The sequence below is a fragment of the Delphinapterus leucas genome, chromosome 19 (genome assembly GCF_059928025.1).
Source record: "Delphinapterus leucas isolate spDelLeu-1000000601 "Yukka" chromosome 19, BTC_Dleu_Yukka2, whole genome shotgun sequence".
NCBI lineage: Eukaryota > Metazoa > Chordata > Mammalia > Artiodactyla > Monodontidae > Delphinapterus > Delphinapterus leucas.
In genome coordinates, this window is record NC_143147.1 from 25,230,627 (window position 1) to 25,252,769 (window position 22,143).

The window sequence follows — 22,143 nt, forward strand, 5'->3', positions numbered from 1 at the left end:
GTAGGTGGAAGAGTCCAAGGACCCAAGGATGCCTGATGAATGTAGCCTATTTGAAGCACTGCTCTCCCACTGACTCTTTCCCATTAGGAAAACCTAATGACCCACCTCAATAATTAGCAGGTCCAAATGTGGCTGGGGCCTAAGGACAACGGTCAAAAATTGTAGAGGGAAGAGATCATTTACACCTCAAATGAACTGTAGTCATTATCCGTGCTATGCTAGGAGAAGTCAGGCAAGACTATGCATAGATTTGCAAGTGCTTGACAAGGAGCTGAAGTACCAGTTTGGATCCTGCAGAACTGGTTGCTATGGTGAGGCCTCATCGGAGACACGGTGTTCAATGTTACTGCAGGATGAAACTCTAATGGTTTGCTGGGTTGGCTGACTCAGACCTAAGCCTAGCACTGGCCCAGGCCATCTGGCAAGAAAGGTAATTGTTAGTAAGAAGACACACAAGGAGAAGTAGAGACAGTGAATGGCAGAAACTTAGACCATCTTAAGCAACATGTTGCTGAGGGGGCCACGGAATAATATGACCCCTCAGAGCTGCCTTAAAACCTGAATCGCTTCCTGGGTTTCTATGAGATTCCTTTCCCTTACTACCATGTGTATCCTTTATCAAAAACAAAGCAAAGCATTACTTGAGATAGTATATAGTCATATTGGGGCCCAGGGCAGGCTCCCAAATATGTCTCAGTGGCATATCGATTGTTTTGAATTAGTTACTTAAGAAACAACCAATGCAAGAAGGACACTTTGATGCTCCTCTCTATTTCTCTGAAACTAGGAAATAAACCTCTCATGTGAAAGGTGCCTTCCCTGGGCTGGGAGGTAGAAAGACATCATTATCGTCAGAGACAGGGAATTCAGGTCTGAGAAGCCTGTATAAATAAACCTTGCTACTTCTTTACTAATTTACTACCCAAGCCCAATCATTGCTTAAATTCCTTATAATTATGCACCCGAACCTAAGTTTCTCTGTCCTGTCCGATCCTCACAAATTTATTGTTTCTTTATACACAAAGACATAAAAGTTACCTACTTTTGGTCACTCTCTGTGCATCATTTTATGATCTCCTGTGCCCACAAAACTAAGTTGGGTTTTCTCCTGTTAATCTGCCTCGTGTCAATTTTATTATTAGTCCAGCCACAGAAACTCGACAGGGACAGAGGGAAATTTCCCCCTCCCGCTAATACCCATCTCTTCCCTGGAGCCAGAAAAGTCCAACTAACACAGGAAAGGCACCAGGGCAGAAGGAGGAATGAAGAGCACAGAAGGGGAAGAGTAACTGTGGGATCCTCAGCTATATGTTTCCACTCATTACTCTCATTTCTGAAAACTTTCCAACTTGATTCTGAAACACAGTGTTCCCAAAGTTCTTTTCCTTCCTGGAATAATTCATAACCTTATGGAACTGAAGGGAAATTAGAGCTCATTCGGCACATTAGGAGAGGAGAAAATGGAGGTCCAGAAAGAAGAGATCTCCTTTTTATTCCATTTCCTTCAGCCACTCTCTTTTCCCCACCATTTAAGCGTGGATGTTCTCAAATCAGCTGCCCCTTCTCCCTCTAGACTCATAATTTCAGCCTCCAATTATACATGCATCTGTCCGCTCTTAAATTTTTATCCTAAGTGCTGAATGCTACCCGCCGCTCCTTTACAATATTAGACGCCAGTGATCTATGGGGTATGTACTTACAAGTTTCACCAATACCCAAAACTCAATTTAGTTAAGACTGAAATCTTTCTCCTTCATCCCCTCCCAGCTTCTTCATTCCTGCTATTAGCAGTATCATTTTTAAAGGTTCCTTGTCTTAAACTTTGTTTGTAACTTCAAAACATTTCATACAAAAAGGATAAAGAATAAAATAACAAACACCCATGTCCCTATGATCCAGACAATATCTGGCTGTGTTTGCTTCAGACTGAACAACATTTTTATAGGTAGACATGGCTGGAAGTCCTGTGCCCCATTCAATCTGCTCCCTCCTAAGAGGGTAGTTCCTCCCCAAAGCAGGTCCCGAGACAAAGGCTGATGAGCCTCAGAATTGATTCGGGAGGTGCAGGTACATGGGCAAGGGAGTGGGGAGGTGGCTCAGGAAGGGAAAGCAGCCAGTAGGTCCCGTTACGAAGCAGCCAACACGGCGGGCAGCGCAGCTGATTCCTACAGAAAAGCTCCAGCAAATGGTGTAAAACACACCTGAGAATCATTGTGACCGATGAATGGTGGGGATGGAGCATTTATACCCCACACCCACTAGTCATTTGGGTGGCTGGGGGTGGGTGGGCGTTTCCAGCCCTCTGTGGACTCTGGCAGCCTGAGGGAAGCCTTTGGACAAAGGTGTTGGCTGTCAGAAGTTAGGCTGTTGTGTACAAAAATGGTAAGGGAATACAAGGGGAGGTGGGCAGAGTACCGACAGCATCTGTGACAGTGTGTATCCATCCTATTGACATCGTTTACCTTTACGAGTGTTAAACATTTTTAATTTTTTTTTTTTAATAAATTTATTTATTTTTGGCTGTGTTGGGTCTTGCTGCGAGCAGGCTTTCTCTAGTTCCAGCAAGCAGGAGCTACTCTTAGTTGCGGTGAGCGGGCTTCTCATTGCAGTGGCTTCTCTTGTTGTGGAGCACGGGCTCTAGGCGCACGGGCTTCAGTAGTTGTGGCACACGGGCTCAGTAGTTGTGGCTCGCGGGCTCTAGAGCGCAGGCTCAGTGGTTGTGGTGCGTGGGCTTAGTTGCTCCGTGGCAAAACGTGGTTAAGTTTTGTATAATATGATATTATTGATAACCCTGATGATGGTAATGATGACGAAGGGGAAGAGTGACTCTAAACATACCCCAGTCAACATGAAAAAGGAAGGTAGTTTGGGAAAACAACTTTGGTTCAAAGACCTGGTTAACTACTTATCGAACTCGTATCACGTGCCTGATTGATTTCCCTTTAATAGAAAGTAAGGCAAAGAAATAAAGTACACTTTATTAGACTTTGACAAAACTTGGTTTTCTCCTGTATCTTCCTTCATCTCCTTCGTCGAGACGGCAGGGTTATTAGGCTTAAACTGTGATGGCTATATAAGATTACAAGTCTTTGCTAAGAAGACTACATACGCTCAAGAATGTATTAGAACATCATCTCCTTCTTAGCTGCAATCCATTCGCCTTCCTACTGAAAGGGAGAAAGGTGTGTATGCATGTGTGTGTGGGGTGGGGGGACTGGGTGACGGAGACAAATCTCAGCCTCACCATCAGGTGACAGGCCTGCAGGGATGTTCTAAATTATTTAGCAGAGCCAGGAATAGTTTGTCTTCATTGAACCTCACAGCCAACAGGACTCCTGATTTAACGAAATAAAACTATAAAACAATATGTTTCCTATTCCCCTTTGCAGAGGCCAAAAGGATTTAAAACAATCTTCAAATAATACTCCTCATAGATCCCATGATTGGACAAACCCAGACCTCCCTCTTTAAGAACGGGCAGACAGAGGAAAGTCACCTGACACGTGGAAAGATCCAGCAGTCCAGGAAGATCTTTTTCAAGATCAGAACAAACAGTCACTCGTAAAGCAGACCCCATACAGCAGGATACAAAAATTTTTTTAAGTCTCAAATTGAAACTCAAGGAGGCACCCACCAAATTTCATATTTCAAATAAGGAATGATTACAGAATTTGAAAACCCCATGGAGATAGTGAATAACTAAGCGGGTTTCCATCAGAGGTAAAATATACTGGTGAAAATAACTTCTGGAAACAGCATACATTTTACATTTAAAAGAGAGGTAACGTTTTCATAAAGTAATTCCGTACTACTTCTCTACCTGATTCCATTTCCACGTAAAAACAAGGCTTATGAAAATCAATAGGAAAATACATTTCATGTCATAACATTTGAGTAGCGACTAGGATTAGTAATAAAGGTCACGTAGAATGTAGAGTCCTACACTTTAAAACAAAATGCCTTCGTATTCTATTGGAACCTTTGGTTCTCCTTATAGAAAATCGTACTTTTGTAAAAAAACATGAGATTGGCAGAAAATTTCAGGAATTCACGGACTCCCTAAAGCCCCAGAGGTTCTAGTGATCAGTCTGGTGACCCACTCGTGGTCTATGAACACCAGGTTAAGAATCCTTTATTCAGAGAGGAGCAGAGGACACTTACGTTGTATAGAGGGATAGTCTTCATCACCTTGTACTGCTTAGTGGGATCCATTTTATACAGGTGACGGTCAGTGACAAAAATTGCTCGATCTTCCACCTTACTAAAGCGGTTCACCTGTAAGAAAACAAAATAATAAACCGTAACATATCACCGAGAATGAAACCAAATGATCTGTCAGGGAAACATCTAGGAGCAGAGGTGGCTGGCTGTGGAGCCAGATTCTGTAATAGATGTGCACCACCTATGACCACTCTCTGGATGCAACAGAGACGGAAAAGGAGTGTTTCCAGATTTGTGGAATTTTACAATGTAAATTTCACAAGTTTACCATCTAACAGGGAAAACAAGAAAAACACAGAAGAATTAAAGAACTAAAAACACGTAACCCAGACATTATAATGAAAGTGAAAAGGCAACCCACAGAATAGGAGAAAATTTTGTAAATCATATATGTGAAGAGGAACTTTTACCTAGAATATATAAAGAATAGAATATACGTTGTATCTAGAGTATATAACTCAATAATAAAAAGACCCCCCCCGCCAAATTTTAAATGGGTAAAGAATTTGAAGAGACATTTCTCCAGAGAAGACATACAAATGGCTGTAAAAAACATGAAAAGATGCTTGACATCATTAGCCACCAGGAAAACGTAAATCAGAACCACAGTGAGGTACCACCTCACACCCACTAGGATGACAATAATAAAAAAGACAGTAACAAATGTTGGCCAGGATGTGGAGAAACTGGAACCCTCACTACCGGTCGGGGTCTAAAATGATGAAGTTGCTTTAGAAAATAGTCTGGCAGCTCCTTAAATGGTTAAACATAGAATTGCCATGTGACTCAGACATTCCACTCCTAAGTATATAAACAGGGGAATTGAAAACATATCCACACAAAATCTTGTGCCTGAATGTTCACAGCAGCCTTAATCATAATAGCTAAAAGGTACAAACAACCTCAATACCTATCAACTGATGAATGAATAAATAAAATGTGATGTATCCATACAATGGAATATAATTTGGCAATAAAAAGAACAAAGTACTGATACATGCTATAACATGGATGAACCCTGAAAACATGCCAAGTGAAAGAAAAGAGTCACAAAGGACCATATGTTGTATGATTCCATTTATATGAAATGTCTAGAATAAGCAAATCTATAGAAACAGAGCATAGGTTAGTGGTTTCATAGGGCTGGGGGAGATGGGAGGTTTGGGGGGAAGACAGCTAAGGGGTGTGGGGTTTCTTTTTGGGTTAATGAAAACGTTTAGCAATTGGTTGTAGTGACGGATATATAGCTCTAAACACACTAAAACTGCATACTTTAAAATGGTGAACTGTATGTTAAGTGAATCATATCTCAATAAAGCTGTTAAAAAAAAACCTATTTGAGACAACTCATTCTGTCCCTTTCCTAATGCACTGGGCAGGTATATTTCAGATTAAATTCCCTAAAACATGTTTATGAATCTACATGTTCTACATTAAATCTACTTACGTTAAGTGAAATAAGTCAGAGAGAGACAAATACTGTATGATATCACTTATATGTGGAATCTAAAAAATACAACAAATTAGTGAAGATAACAAAAAGAAGCAGACTCACAGATATAGAGAACAAACTAGTGGTTACCAGTGGGAGACGGGAGGGATAGTATAAGGGTAGGGGAATAAGAGGTACAAACTATTAGGTATAAAATAAGCTACAAGGATATGTTGTACAACATGGGGAATATAGCCAATATTTTGTAATAACTATAAATGGAGTATAACCTTTATAATTGTGAATCACTACACTGTACAGCTGTAACATACAAAATAAAAAAGATTAAACATTCAAAACCAGATAGTGCCTTCCTATTGCATATAACATAAATAATTTCCTCATTATTATTACTCTCCATAAAAAGAATGCACCATATGAGAAGGCAGTAAGTGCCCACACAGGAAGGATTCAGCATAAGCTAAACAGACATCTGATGTGGGTGCGGTGGAAGGGAAGGGCTTTAAATAGGAAGTCTAAGGATCTCCAAGGTACCCTGCCACTCAGATTCTACGATTCCTTTATCTGACTTTCAAGAGTTTTCCTATCTGCCACTATTCTACTTATTTGACTTTACATATTTCTTCAAGGGCTCTGGTTCCTTTATGACAGGTTTCCTCATGTCATGCTCTCTCTTAACTGTTTATGATTTTCTACTCCCTCCTTTTTCTCTTTATCCATGTATATGTCAAGATAATGCTCAATTTCTCATTCTATTATAAAACTTCTTCAATTCCTCTAGTAAAAAATGATCATTCTGGGCTTCCCTGGTGGCGCAGTGGTTGGGGGTCTGCCTGCCGGTGTAGGGGACACGGGTTCGGGCCCTGCTCTGGGAGGATCCCGCATGCTGTGGAGCGACTGGGCCCGTGAGCCACGGCTGCTGAGCCTGCGCGTCTGGAGCCTGTGCTCCGCAGCGGGAGAGGCCGCGACGGTGGGAGGCCCGCGCACCACGATGAGGAGTGGCCCCCACTTGCCGCGGTTGGGGGGGCCCTTGCACAGAGGCGAGGACCCAACACAGCCAAAAATAAATAAATTAATTAATTTAAAAAAATGATCATTCTTTTTTTCTATTTAAAATTTTTTTTAATTAAAAAGTTTAAAAAATTATTTTTAAAATTGAAGTATAGTTGATTTACAATGTTGAGTTAGTTTCAGGTGTACAGCAAAGTGATTCAGTTATACATATGTGTATCTATTATTTTTCAGATTCTTTTTATTTATTTATTTATTTTGGCCATGCCGCGCTGCATGAGGGATCTTAGTTCCCTGACCAGGAATCGAACGTGTGCCCCCTGCAATGGAAGCGTGGAATCTTAACCACTGCACTGCTAGGGAAGCCCCTCAGATTCTTCTCCCCTATAGGTTATTACAAAATATTGAGTATAGTTCCCTGTGCTAGACAGTAGGTCCTTGTTGGTTATCTACTTTATATATAGTAGTGTGTATATGTTAATCCCAACCTCCTAATTTATCCCTCCCACCCCTTTCCTCTTTGGTAACCATAAGTTTGTTACCTATGTCTGTGGTTATTTCTGGTTTGTAAATAAGTTCATTTGTATGTTTTTTTGTTTTTTACATTCTATATACAACTGATATCATATGGTATTTACCTTTCTCTGTCTGGCTTATTTCACTTAGTATGATAATCTCTAGGTCCATTCATGTTGCCACAAATGACATTATTTCACTCTTTTTTCATGGCTTTTTTCTGAACTTCTACAACACAGTTGTAGAATCAATATATAGGATATATGCAGAATTAAGAATGAAACAAAAAATTGACCCTGAAACCAAAAAGCACAGGTTTTACTTTTAAAGCAGGATACCTGAGAATAGGAGAAACTATTAGTCTAAGTGCTCTTTTTTTTTTTTTTTTTTTTTTTTGCGGTACGCGGGCCTCTCACTGTTGTGACCTCTCCCGTTGCGGAGCACAGGCTCCGGACGCGCAGGCTCAGCGGCCATGGCTCGTGGGCCTAGCCGCTCCGCGGCATGTCGGATCTTCCCGGACCGGGGCACGAACCCGTGTCCCCTGCATCGGCAGGCGGACTCCAAACCACTGCGCCACCAGGGAAGCCCCAGTCTAAGTGCTTTTGCTAAAGGAAAACGCTGGCTACATCATTACTCTTCGCTTGTGGAAAATGATAGGGAGGAAGGTTGGCCGATGCTTATAAAACCAAGACAACTGAGTTACATCTATCCTCAGTCTCTTAGAAAGCAGAAGTTCTCACTTAATAATTGGAATGCTTTAATAATTTTAAGGACAGCTGACTTGTAACTTTTAGACCGTGGATGCCTGTCATGAAAACTATACTTGCTAAAATGGCTGTATAGAATGCTGTGTTTTTTAAACTTATAGTTGAAGCTATGTTTAGCAAAAGATGTTGATTTTACTTATTAATCTTGTGATAATAAATCTACTGACTATATCGTCACTAATCGAGCTCTAATTAACTGAGCCAATATCAAAGGTTATAGATTGTCTTAAAATTGGAGGTCTATCCAAAAGCTGCTTTCCTTATAAAATAGCTACAAATAAGTTATCAAAATAGTCATAAATAAGACTAACAAATTCACTTCAAAATAAAGTAAAAATCTCACATACAACTGTAGGATTTCTTTTTTTTTTAAAATGAAGGTTAAGAAACAGCTAAATTAATTTGTGGTAAAAGAAATCGGAAGAGTGGTTGCCTTTGGTAGTGGTGGGGCTTGGTTGGGAAGGGAGCTGAGGGAGCTCTCTCCGGTGATGGAAATGTTCTGTACCTTGATGGGGTTGTGATTTACAAAGACGTGTGCACTAGTCAAAGCTCAGTGAACTGTATACTTGAGATCTGTGCATTTACCTGTACATAAATTATAACGCAATACAAACAAATGCATGAACAGAACAAGAACAATGTAGAATCTCAAATATCCAGGGCAGGTTTTTATTTATTGCCTTACTATTTCATGAACAGTACTCCTGTGTTCCAGCCTGCCTGGAAGCTCCTTGAGGGTAATGACCGTATGGTGCCTACTTTCTTGTACCTCACAGCCCCCTAGTACAGAAGTGGGCAACCTGTAGGACTTGGTACGTCCTTGCTGACCAGTGGGTTTTGAGAGTACGTTTTTTTTTAAAGCTTTCTTTTTAAAATTTATTTATTTATGGCTGCATTAGGTCTTCGTTGCTGCGCACAGGCTTTCTCTAGTTGCGGCGAGCGGGGGCTACTCTTCGTTGTGGTGCGTGGGTTTCTCATTGCGGTGGCTTCTCTTGTTGTGGAGCATGGGCTCTAGGTGCGCAAGCTTCAGCAGTTGTGGCTCACGGGTTCAGCAGTTGTGGCTCATGGGTTCAGCAGTTGTGGCTCGCAGGCCCTAGAGCGCAGGCTCCGTAGTTGCGGCGCGCGGGCTTAGCTGCTCTGCGGCATGTGGGATCTTCCCGGACCAGGGCTCGAACCCGTGTCCCCTGCATTGGCGGGCAGATTCTTAACCACTGCGCCACCAGAGAAGTCAACAGGCTTTGAGAGCACTTTTAATCCCATAGGATAATTTCAAGTAGTCTTCTTCCCTACATGAGCCAATCAGTGTTGACGACAGGAACTGTCTGGCTGGAACACAGATGGAAGACGGCTGCAGCACACTGCGGAGGATGCATTATGTAAGAAAAGCATTTCCCCAGTGGCAAGTGAAAGCACAGCGGCTCAACAGCTTCAGTCCCCACTGCCCAGCTGGGTCGTGGAAAAGCTTCATGTCTTCACTGAAGAAAGAGCAACCACGGATCTTCTTACTTTTTTATTTCTGAGGCTGGCCGCCATTTTATTAGTCAGCTGTCTCTGTCATGAAAAGCTCCCTAACATGGCATGTACTATATAAGCACATGGATTACTGTTCTGTTATTTTTCATTCTCCTTGTTGAAATTATTGAGATTTACTTGTACGTTTTCTTTTCTCTCATAAAGTATCTTTTCCATGCATTAATTTAATTTTTCCCTTCAGAGTCTAAGTCCCTGGAGGGCAAGACTTTTACCACCAGCCATCACTACAAGACTGCACACAGAATGCCAACGGACCTGAGGAGCTGTCCTCAGTGGCTCCGAGTCTGTATTTGTAACGCTGCGTTGCTTGGTAGTAGCTACCCTTCTAAGATCTCTTTTATTTATTTATTTATCTTTATTTAAAAATTTTTTTTTTTTTTTTTTTTTTTTTTGGCTGCCCTGTGCGGCTTGTGGGATTTTAGTTCCCCGACCAGGGATTGAACCCAGGTCCTCAGCTGTGAGAGCACGGAGTCCTAACCACTGGACTGCCAGGGAAGTCCCTAAGATCTCTTTTAGATTCACAATTTCATTGAGAAATGTGTCTTTTTATTACCAGAAATCTAAAGATGGGATTGAGCTTATTTTTCTCTACATTTTGAAGTCCAGCACCTGACTCCTGTTAATTGAAAAAAAGTTATACTGGTAAGCATTTACTCAAGTTAAGTAATTTGATAATTTTTTCCCCCCAAATTTACAATGTGCATGTTCAAGCACTTTAAAAACTGCTGATGACGTACGAGGGAATGACATGAAGTCCTCTGTTACAATAGGAGTCTGAGACTGGTAGGTGGGAGTTGAGATAGATAAGAAACTAAAAAGTGAAAGTAATTTCATAGAAAGAAAAACATAATATAAATAAACATAAATATAATTTCACATAAAGAAAACAAAACTGGATAATGGGTTTGGGAGAAAATGTACGTGTGTGATGCTGCAGAGTGCTACTTTGTTAGAGAGTCAGAGAACGCCCACATTTGCAGGTAAATCTTTTCCTAACAGACAGAATTAACCACAGGATATTTTTGTAAATAAGTAGTCAACAACTTGTTGATTAGGACGGTTCAATTTTAGATTTGGGTAATATTTAAATCAAGATACCAAGCACTAAAAATTTCTGAATCACTACCACGTCATGTGTCTCAGTGACTGAAAGGAAAAGGAAAGCAAAACAAAACAAAACAACGAAAGAACCCACTAAAGAACCTTCCCCTTAGTAGACTAGAAGGTATAGTTGTGATACAGTTAACTAAATTAGGATAGGTAGGGTAGGATATAGTGGAATATATTGCTATAGGTAGGATACAGCAAACTAAACTTCATGTTTTAGTTTGAATTTTCTCCCCTTTGCCTCATAGTTTTAGAAATCAGTCCATTTTCTAAACATTCCTTTACACAGAGCACATTTTCCAGTCTTCAACTTGACAAAAATGGTATCTGTAATTAAGAGAAAAACAGAGTCTATGTGGTAAAGTAATAGCCAGTCTTGGTAGTGATTATTTACTTCACATAGCAACGGTTTTTGCCATAAAAGAGAACTGGCACTTGTCGTAAGAGTTGAAACAAGGTGGTTGCAGAGCTTCTACATCAGCGTTTTTCTGAGTTGTTTTGCACAACCCTAGCCTTGTGCGATGCTTTGTGAGAGACAGGTTTCCAAGTCAAGCTGGTTTGAGGAACTGCAAACCTCGTCCCCTCCCCCTTCCCTCCCCCTCCCCGCCCCCCACCAGTGGTGTTCAGATCCCACGGATACATCAAAGGCTTATAGAATTCTGCACTGAAAAAGCATGTTTAACTGCTTAACCCAGCCTTTCCCAAATACATTTAGTTGTGGAGCTCTTAAAAAAACAAATTCATATTCAATGGAACACTGGTTTGTGAAAACCCTCTGGGAGAACACTAGTCATTTGTATCCATCTTCGAGTACGGAAAACAGAGAACATCTAAAATGGAATCTGAATAACAAGTAAAAGTAGGGCTCCTCATCTTTTGTGAAATCACACTGAGAAATATGAGTGTGTTGCAAAAGAAAATGAAAAAAGCAAAACGTGTTGCATGATTTCACAAGGTCACACAAGGTTCAAAAAAACAACAGGCACGGTGGTAAAGTGGAGGGTATAGCCCTTCTTAGGATGTGTCCATGAATTAATCTGGAAATCAACAAACAAAAACCTAAAAGCAGCAGTTACACTGAAGCACTGTTTAGAAACATTTCATTCTTTTTAATGTAGAAATGTAATTTCTAAAGAGAACAGGTCATAAGACTTTACCTTGAGGTTTAGCAACTCAAATCATCCTTAAAGCATGAATCAAATGAGTGGGAAGGACACTGATGGAACGAAGGACTTTTCCTTTGAGTTGCATAACTCAGCTCAGTCAAAACGGCAAAGACAAATGTCTTACGTACACACGTGAATTTGTAAATTCAGACTTACTTAAAGTAGTTCTGGCATAGGGACATAATCTTTGTTCCTCTTAAACTCATAATGTAAAAGAAAAACTAGATCACAGACTCAGTATTAGATAAGATCTCATCTGATGTCTTCTATTACCCAAGCTAAAACCCTCAACCAGAGAAAAATCCCTATCGCTTGCTCTTGCCCGAACACTTCCAGGGATCTGTCTATAGGTTTCATCAACTCCACAGGGGGCCAGAGATAAAGTTTCCCTGGAGTCAGACCAGGAGAGGGCACATTATGGGTGCAACTAACTATTTACCAGGTCTCCCACCTTAAAGGACATTTTATAATTGTAGTTAATGGAAAGAGGCTGTTTCGAAAAGAACCAAAGCATAAAGAAGAGGGCTTTAGTAAAATCACATCGTTTCCCTCGGTACATCCTTGGGGATTGAAAAGTTTCTAAAGATGACATTATCTAAGCTATAATGTGAAGAAATACACTGTATTATTTTGCATGGAACTTAGAAATACAGAAGCATGACTAAAAAGTTTTCAGTTTTTATGCAGTAGGACCCAGGGAGAGACATACTGTCAGACATCAAATTGCTATCAGTAGAAAGACAGAATCAGAGATGCCAGGCTCTTCTATAGCAGGTGATGTAATTCTCAAAACCATCCAACTCTCTCTGATCAGTTGTTCTGATGACTAATTTGACTTCCCAGATATCTTGATACTAGAAAGGAAGGTATCCTAGATAGTAGATAAATTCACTAAATGAATTCACCAAAATGGTACATTCCTTTGTCAAATTCAAAAACTGGCATCATGGCTTATACTATTTTGTGTGGGTGTGTGAATCTGGTTAGCAAAAGTCATTTCTTGGTTGTCTGATCAGCTCTAGGTATACTTATAAAATAGAGTTTCTGGATCTAGGAGTGCAGAATTAGACTCTACACTTTGGTAACCAGCCCAAGCTACTGCCAGCAAGCTTTTCTTGGAGACATGTATTTCATTCTAAGTTTAAAACAAGCTGCTCTCTATTTTGTTAAAAAGTCTGTATTGTATTGAGTTGATCTTTTTTCCATAGAATATTTGAACACTAATACCCATTAAATAATAATTCCCCATTACTCCCTCCCCCCAGCCCCTGGTAACCACCATTCTACTTTCTGTTTCTATTAATTTGACTGTTCTAGATATTTCATGGAAGTGGAATCACACAAGGTTTGTCTTTTTGTGTCTAATAACTTAGATAATATCTTCAAGGTTCATCCACATTGTAGCATGCGTTTCATTCCTTTTTTTTTTTTATGGCTGAACAGTATTCCACTGAATGGACACACATATTCTTTATCCATTCTTCTGTTGATGGACATTTGGGTTATTTCCACCTTTCACTACTGTGAAGAATGCTGCTATGAACACTGCGGTACAGTCAATTATCTTTTAAAGAGATTTAAACGATAATAAAAGTTGTAGGTATTTACCCATGTAGCTACCATTTCCCTTGCTCTTCATTCTTTGGGGTATGTCCGCATTTCCTTCTGCCTGAAGGACTCCCTTCAACATTTCCCATGAGTGCATATCTTCAGACATGCCTAAAAAAGTCTTTATTTCACTTTGGTTTTTGGAAGCTACCCTTTGCTAGATACAGAATTCTAGGTTGACAGGTTTGTTTTTCTTTTCTTTCTATAAAACAATTTTAAAGTTGGTGCTCCACTGTCTTCTCACTTGCATCGTTTCTGACAAAAATTCTGATGCATCCTCATCTTTTTCCTCGGTCTCTTTTCTCTTTATCACTGGTTTTAAGCAGTTTTGTCATGGTGTGCCTTGGTATAGTTTTCTTCATGTTTTTTTGTGTTTGATGTCTGTTGATGAGTTTATAGTTTTCATCAAATGTGAAAAAATTTCAGCCATTATTTTTTCAAATATTAAAAAATTTTCCCTCCTCTTCTCTCTTACAGAGACTCCACATGCACTTATATTAGGCCACCTGAAGTTGGCTCATGGCATCCTAATATTCTGTTCTTTCGGGGAAGCATCTCTCCCCGCCCCCCAACCCTGTGTATTTCATTCTGCCGTGGAAGCATGGAGTCTTAACCACTGGGCCACCAGGGAAGTCCATGTATTTCATTCTGGGTAGTTTTATTGCTATATCTTCAAGTTTACTCTTCTTCTGCATATGTCTAAACTGTTAACTCCATCAAGTGTATTTTTTTTAAACCTCAGACACTATATTTTTCATTTCTATTCATAAAATATCCATATTTTATTAAAACAATTGTTTTAATGACCTTGGCTGTTAATTCTATAATCTGTGTCAGTTCTGGATCAGTTTGATTGATTTTTCTTCTCATTTTAGGTTATAGTTTCCTGTTTTTGTATGCCTGGTAATATTTTTTTTTAATTAATTCATTTATTTATTTATATTTTTGGCTGTGTTGGGTCTTTGTTTCTGTGCGAGGGCTTTCTCTAGTTGCGGCGAGCGGGGGCCACTCTTCATCGCCGTGCACGGGCCTCTCACTGTCGTGGCCTCTCTTGTTGCGGAGCACAGGCTCCAGACACACAGGCTCAGTAGTTGTGGCTCACGGGCCCAGTCGCTCCGTGGCATGTGGGATATTCCCGGACCAGGGGCTCGAACCCGTGTCCCCTGCATTGACAGGCAGATTCTCAACCACTGCGCCACCAGGGAAGCCCTGCCTGGTAATTTTTGATTGGACGCCATGCACTCTAATTTCATCTTCTGAGTGCTGGATATTTTGTATTCCTATAAATATTTGAGGGCTTTGTTCTGGGACACTGTTAGATTACTTGGAAACAGTTTGGTTCTTCTGGTGATTTGCTGGGTGGGATTAGGGCAGTGTTTAGTCAGGGCTAATTATACCCCACCACTGAGGCCAAGATTCTTGTCGGGATTCTACCCAATGTCCCACGAATCACGAGGTTTTTCCAATCTGGCTGTGGGGACCGGCACTGCTCGCAAGCCTGTGTGAGCACTGGGCATTGTTACCTCTGATTCTCCGGGTGGTTCTTTCCCAAGCCTTGGGTGGTTTCCTCACATGCATGTGCTGAGCTACTCAGCTCAATACCTGAAGTGGACCCTCTGGAGATCTCTGGAGTTCTCTCTGTGCACTCTCTCTGCTCTGGTACTCTGTGCTACGAACTCCAGCTATCTTAGCATCTCCCAGCTCGCAGCTCTGTCTTTCCAGTTAGGGAGCCTACCGAGCTCTGCTTTGGCTGCCCCCCTGCTCATGCCACAGACCAGAACTCTCTCCAGGAAGTAAACTGGCTAATGGTAGGGCTCACTTCATTTGTTTCTCATCCTTCGGGGATCACTGTCTTTCCTTGCTGGATGTGCACTGTATTTTTTTTTTTTTAATTGAAGTACAGCTCATTTACACTGTTGTGTTAATTTCTGCTGTACAGCAAAGTGACTCAGTTATACACGTATAAACATTCTTTTTTTATATTCTTTTCCGTTGTGGTTTTGTTCCAGGATATTGAATATAGTTCCCTGTGCTATAGAGTAGGACCTTGTTGTTTATCCATTCTATATGTAATAGTTTGCATCTGCTAACCTCAAACTCCCAGTCCAACCCTCCCGCATGTGCACTGTCCTGAAAACCAGTTTCACATATTTTGTCCTTTTGCTTTTTTAACCTTTATCCTTTCATTCATTTTAGTAGATACACTGTATTCTATTGTGTTCATACATGATTATTTATTAATCCAATCACATACGGATGCATACTTATGTTTTTTCACCCAGTTTTTTGACTGCTACAATGTATGAAACTATTCATATACCTATCTTTGGATATATGTATAAATAATTTCAGGATAAATCCTGAGTTATGGAACTCCTAGATAAAGTGATCTGTGTATTTCATTTTATTTATTTTTAAAAATTTATTTATTTATTTATTTTTGGCTGCACTGGGTCTTCATTGCTGCACACGGGCTTTCTCTAGCTGCGGCAAGCAGGGGCTACTCTTCGTTGTGGTATGCGGGATTCTCATTGTGGTGGCTTCTCTTGCTGCGGACCTCGGGCTCTAGGCGTGCAGGCTTCAGTAGTTGTGGCTCACAGGCTTAGCTGCTCCGTGGCATGTGGGATATTCCCGGACCAGGGCTCGAACCCGTGTCCCCTGCATTGGCAGGTGGATTCTTAACCACTGTGCCACCAGGGAAGTCCTGGTCTGTGTATTTGAAATTTTGATAAGTACTGCCAAATTGTCCATTCAAAAGGACTGTATCTTATACTCCTACCAATAGCATTTCCCTAAACCCCTGAGAATATTGGTTGTTATCAACACTTTAAAGTTTGCTAAATTTATAGTTGAAAAATAATATTTCACTATTTTGAACTGAATAATACTGCAATTATGCACTTTTTGAAGATGTGATACGAAACAGCTCTAAAATCACCTAAATCTGGACCTTTGTTATAAGTAATTCTTTGATAATTTTCTTAATTCCTCCTTTGGAATATTGGCATATTTATGTCAATATCATTTCTGGGGTCAATCTAGGCAATATTTTTCTTAAATTCACCCATTTCATTGGTATTTTAAAATTTATTTGCATAATTTTTCAAAATGCTCTTTTACAATCATCTCAATTTTCCCTCTCTTTTTTGAAAACCAGTGTTTTAAGGTTTTAAACACCAACTATATCCCTTTCCTTCCACTTCCCGGCTTCCATATTTCCACTTGCTCAACTGCTCTCATCCCCAGGTAAAAAACAGTCCTCATGTGTCCTGCTTCAGATAAGCAAATATAGTCATAGCACATAATTCCCCTCCACCCCACTTCCAAGTCCCACTATGTCCTTCTCCCTTTTCCAAATTACGTTTTCTCCCCGTTCCCTGTTTTTTTTAAAAAAAAAACACAATAAAACACGTATAAAAAGTACTGAATGACCGTTAAATACAAGCCAGACCAGTGTGCTATAGACAAAGTGCTATGAAAGACACATGCAGTAAAATACAAATCCCTGACCTCAGGGAGATTCCCCTTCTCCTGTCTTAAAAAGAAATGGCTACCAAAAATATTCACTTCCCTAATTAGTCTTTATAGCCTAACCCCAAACTTGTAGTCACTTAGCCATTCCATCAATGCCTCACCATATATACAGGTAGAGCTCACTGATGGTGCAGCCAGTTATGTACCTATTGTTCTGTTTTACTGTGGTCATAGCTAAGTCAGTTTCGCCTGAAATCAGTCTTTTCTTTCCAAGGAGGTCTCTTTCAAGCTTGCCTTACCTTACGGACATGACAGGAAAAGAGGACGTTCATGTATTTGTCCTTCCGTTTCAGTTCATTCGCAACGGGGACGAAGGTGCCTGAGGTCTGAGGTGTATCTGGCTTCTGAAAGAAAAAGGAAACACGATAAAATGAGTATGCTTAACATTTTATTTTATTTTATTTTAATTAATTAATTAATTAATTTTGGGCCGCACTGAGTCTTTGTTGCTGCGCACGGGCTTTTCTCTAGTTGCGGCGAGCAGGGGCTACTCTTGGTAGCAGTGCGCAGGCTTCTCACTGCAGTGGCTTCTCTTGTTGTGGAGCGTGGGCTCTAGGCACGTGGGCTTCAGTAGTTGTGGCACACGGGCTCAGTAGCTGTGGCTCGTGGGCTCTAGAGCGCAGGTTCAGTAGTTGTGGCGCACAGGCTTAGTTGCTCTGCGGCATGTGGGATCTTCCCAGGCCAGGGATTGAACCCGTGTCCCCTGCATTGGCAGGCGGATTCTTAACCACTGTGCCACCAGGGAAGCCCTGCTTAACATTTTAGATGAGAAGGCAGTCTTTTACTGCTTTATAACTCTACTCACATAACTTCACACATGTACTTTTTACCTCCCCATCCCAGATGATAAGCTACTAAAGGGTTATTATAACACCAACGGTCCTAGAATATTTTAAAAATAAGGAATGGGAGAGAGGGTGAATTCCCAGCTTTGGGAATAACTGATACAAAGGTGGTAATTAAAAATAGTTGCTGAATTATGCAAGGGAACGTTTAAATGATCGAAGCCAGATTATTGAATGTACCTAATTCATATGGGTACAAGGCAGAGAACTCTTTAAAGTGAGGGAAACATCGAATATCGTACACTGAGAAGCAATAAAATCTTTTAGTTTAGTATCTCTCATAGAAATTTAGTTTCTGAAGGTGTCTTAGTCTTTCTACAAATACTTGGAGAAAAATTCTTCTCTTTCTTTGTTAAGGGAGCAGCAGTGGATCCCACTCTGTCCTCCTGGACTTACCGAAGCAAGATAGTTGCCCTCCCAGGCCCTCTGGAGCCCAAGGTCAGCCCTTTGACCCTTCAACATTTCTACAGCCGCAACCTTTGCCCTAACCTGGGGCAGGTCTGAAGCAGGTATGGTCTTGATGAGCTGGGATGCTCTCCATCTATAAGTAAACAAGCAAAATGTATGAGACTTTAGAAATAACATCCCATTCATTCTCAAAAATAACTGAAGCAGCCATTAAGTAGAATTAAATTACTTGCGTCCTACCCTAAAAAAAGTAAAATGCCTCTAAAATATACATAGAACATGTTAAAATACACATAGCTGTATGTGGACAGAGTTTTTTGTAGAGCTTCCTCTGCTGTTTGCGTGTTTTGGAAGCAACCGGAATTTAGTGATACGTGGACTCTCTCATATCTATAGTTAGGGTGTAGGAACTTTGGATTCATCATTCATTCATTCAGCAAATGTTTTCTAGGCACGTACTAAACTCCAGATGCCGTTCTAGGGAGTGGAAGCACAGCAGTAAACAAACAGATGAAGGTCCTTTCTGCTAGGTGCTGATATTCTAGAGAGCAGAGACAGACAAGATATAAACCCATGCTTAAACACACAGTATGGATGATGTGATTAGTGCTATGGAAGAAAATAAGGCAAGGAAAGGAGGACAGGAATGCAGCAGAGGGAAGGACCAGGGGGCAGGTGTTAGTCACAGTGGGTGGTCTGGGAGGCACCCCTGATAAGGATATGTGAGCAGGAAGTGGAGGTGCCAGCTGTACGGATACTTGTTCCAGGAAGAGAAAACAGTGCGTGCAAAGGCTCTAAAGTGTGAGCTTGTTTGGTGTGTGAGAGGACAAGCAAGGAGTCCTGGCAGCTGGAGCAGGGGCCTGGGGGAGGGGAACAGGAGGGGGTGTCAGAGGGAGAGCCGGGGCCAGGATCCACAGGTGCCCGGTCAGCCTGTCCCCTCTTCACTGCCCACAGGGGCCCAGGACAGGGTCCACAGCTGACCGACTCCAGAGACCCATGGCAAACAGCTGTGCCGGGGAACCCGGAGCCGAGCCACCCAACCTGGGGGTGGTGCAACACACACTTCCTCGTCCTGATCGAGCAACCTGCCGTCTTTAAACACGTGTAGATGACAGCAGCTGCCGCCGGACAAGTGAGCAGCCTCGGCCACGCGAAGAAGAAGCTGGGCGTGAGGGAGGCTCCCAGCCTTCCCAGGATGAAAAAGAATTACTAGGAGGCGTGGGAGCGAGCTGAAGCACGATTAGACACACACTGTGGAGGCGGCAGAAGAAAGCAAGACCCCACAATCACAGCAAAATCCTTTCACACACTTCTCTCAGGATTCTACAGATCAAAAACGCAAGAATAAATGAAATGTGATACAGGGACTAGACCAGGGGTTGGTAAACTACAGCCTGTGCCAAACGCGGCCCATAGAGCTAAGAATAGTTTTTACGTGTTTAACCAAACAAAATAAAATATGTGACGAGGACCATATGGGGCCCACAAAGCCTAAAATATTTACTATCTGGCCCTTTACAGAAAAAGTGTGCCTCTGAACTAGATTAACACAGCTGGCAAGATTCATTCAATGTGTGTGTGTGTGTACAGTCAAGACACAGAGCAGATGTATTATGTTCAAAATGCTCATTGACTATAAGCCCTAAGAAGGCTGGGACAGTATTTCACATCTTTCTTGTTTGTCACTGCATCCCTAGAACCTAAGTCAGTGTCTGTGACACAGCAGGTGTTGGGTAAATACTTGCTGAATGAATAAACTGAGTTTTACAAAAAATAATCAATTCTAGGCCATACAGAAAACCTCCAAGTCTAAAAAAGAAGACTATACAGGCTACAGTGCGACATCATCAAAATCAATAATTCTTTGCAGCCATTAAAGATATGACATAGATCTTTATTTATTGTGATGGACAGGTCTCCAAGACTTATTTTTAAGTAAAGTCATATAACCATACATAGAGTCCTCCTTGTGGAAAAAAGAGAGGGGAAAAAAACCCAAATGCATACACACTCACAGTATAAGCACACATTTCCATAGTACTTATTATGTGTCAGGCACTACCTGAAATGCTTTATACATATTTACTCATAATACTTTCAACAACCCTATGAGCAGGTGCTATGATTATGGCCCTTTTACAGATAAGAAAACTGAGGCACAGAGAGGTTAACTCGTTTGCCCAAGGTTACACAGCTAGTCAGTGGCAGAGCTAGAATATGAACCCAGGCTCCAGGGTGTGTGTTCTTAACCACTGTATCATGCTTCTCTTGCGTGTGTATGTGTTTGTAAGTGCGTAGACAAAGATTTAGAAGGATACAAACTAATTGTTAATGAGTGGTTATCTTAGGGGAAAGAAATAAAATGGGGAGAGACAAGAGGAGGTGTGGAGGATTTCAACTTTATATCCTGTAAATTTTTATATTATGTCACTTTATTTACTTAAAAAAAATTTTTTTGGCTGCATCGCGTAGCATGTGGGATCTTAGTTCCCCGACCAGGACCGAACCCATGACACTGCAGTGGGAGCACAGAGTCTTGACCACTGGACCTCCGGGGAAGTCCCTATGTCACTTCAAAAAAAATGAGCATATATTCACGTATCATTTAATCACTTTTTAGATTATGTCAAAAATGCAGGTGACAGATGACATAATTCATGAAAAAAAATTTATCTGTGCAGTAAAAAGGCTGCCAAGATTTACAGCTAACATTTATAGTATTGCATGGGAGAACGGAGGGCTGGGGTGCTTTTGCTTTCAATAATGCTCTACTGTTTTATTTTTTTCTTTTTATGAGCAATCATTTTTTTTTTAAAAGCAAATGAGATATGTACTAAAGAGTTTTCCTTGCATGCGTTTTCTTTCTTTTTGATATCTGCCATTCAATACATTGATTTACATTCAATACATCAATTACATCAATACGTTAATTAGTTCATGGTGTTCTGGGCGGAATACCATAATGCCAAACGACCACATTTGAGAACCATCAGCCTAGTTTATGCGACTAGATGGCTGTACCTGAGACATAGCTAAACATATCTGGTGCACGCTGTCAACAAACAAGCTCAAAAAACGAGGAGAAAGGAGCTATGAATAACTACAAAGTCAGATGCAGGGCAGTTTATTAAGAAAATGAAGATTAGCTGGAAATGTATCAAATGTTGCATGGGCATTAATTAACTTACTTATTTGTTTAAAAAAATAGCTTGCTCTATAACAGTGTTTTCTGCCTTTTACTTTAAAATCACCTGGAAAACTTTAAAAAGGACCTCCGCTTGGGCTCCGCTCCCCAGCACCATTAAACAGGACTTTCTGGAGGTGGGACTTGGGCATCAGTGTGTTTTATAAACTCCTTGTGAATGTCAGGTGCGGGATAGAGAACCCCTGCTCTGAAAGGATGAACAGACATCCTAGTGTGAGTGATGTGTGGTGATTTTAATAGAGTTATCTTTTTGCTAGTAAAAGAAAGTAGAGACATCATGCTACTAGCTTATCTTAAACTTGGCTGGATTCAGGCCTTGTGGCATGCTGCTGTCTACTGCTAATGGAAAAATAAACGGACCGTTCTATTATTTGGAGGGGTAGGCAAATGCCCTTCGAAAGTGAAATCTACGAAGGTGGAGACACAAGGTAAAAGCAACGTCACGGTCTCAGATCTGTAAATTTATATAGTACGTGTACTGCCACAAACGGATGCAGCACATACCAAGTCCTTACCTATTAAAAATAGCCTGTAGGGCTGCCTCGAAACGGCAAAGCACTCTGGGCGGGGCTGGCCACTTCACGTGCTTGCCGTGGTCCCGCATGGTCTTGATGCCGTGGAAGCGTCTGGCCACCTCGTGGATGTACGACTTCACTTTGTAGCGCCGGTAGTATCTGATAATTGTCAGAGCCGCCTTGGTCCTCTTGTACCGCATACGGGCCAGGGTGCCCCGCCACACCTTCGCAATAGAGGAAAAAAAAAAGGAAAA

General features: G+C 41.1%; 1 protein-coding gene across 11 annotated transcripts in view; it reads right to left on the reverse strand.

Moving 5' to 3' along the window:
* MYO1D (myosin ID) overlaps positions 1-22,143 on the reverse strand; it is a 344,153-nt gene that overhangs the window by 135,278 nt on the left and 186,732 nt on the right. For 8 of the 11 annotated variants that reach the window (XR_016388918.1, XM_089900792.1, XM_089900794.1 and 5 more), the window contains 4 exons: positions 21,890-22,113; positions 18,158-18,302; positions 17,156-17,260; positions 4,162-4,275 (listed from right to left, as the gene is read on the reverse strand). Coding sequence is in view for 10 of the 11 variants with exons in the window: in XM_089900792.1 (XP_089756918.1) it covers positions 4,162-4,275; positions 17,156-17,260; positions 18,158-18,302; positions 21,890-22,113 (588 nt within the window). In the remaining variant the exon portion in view is untranslated. The other 3 variants (XM_089900793.1, XM_089900791.1, XM_089900786.1) reach the window with 3 other exon arrangements.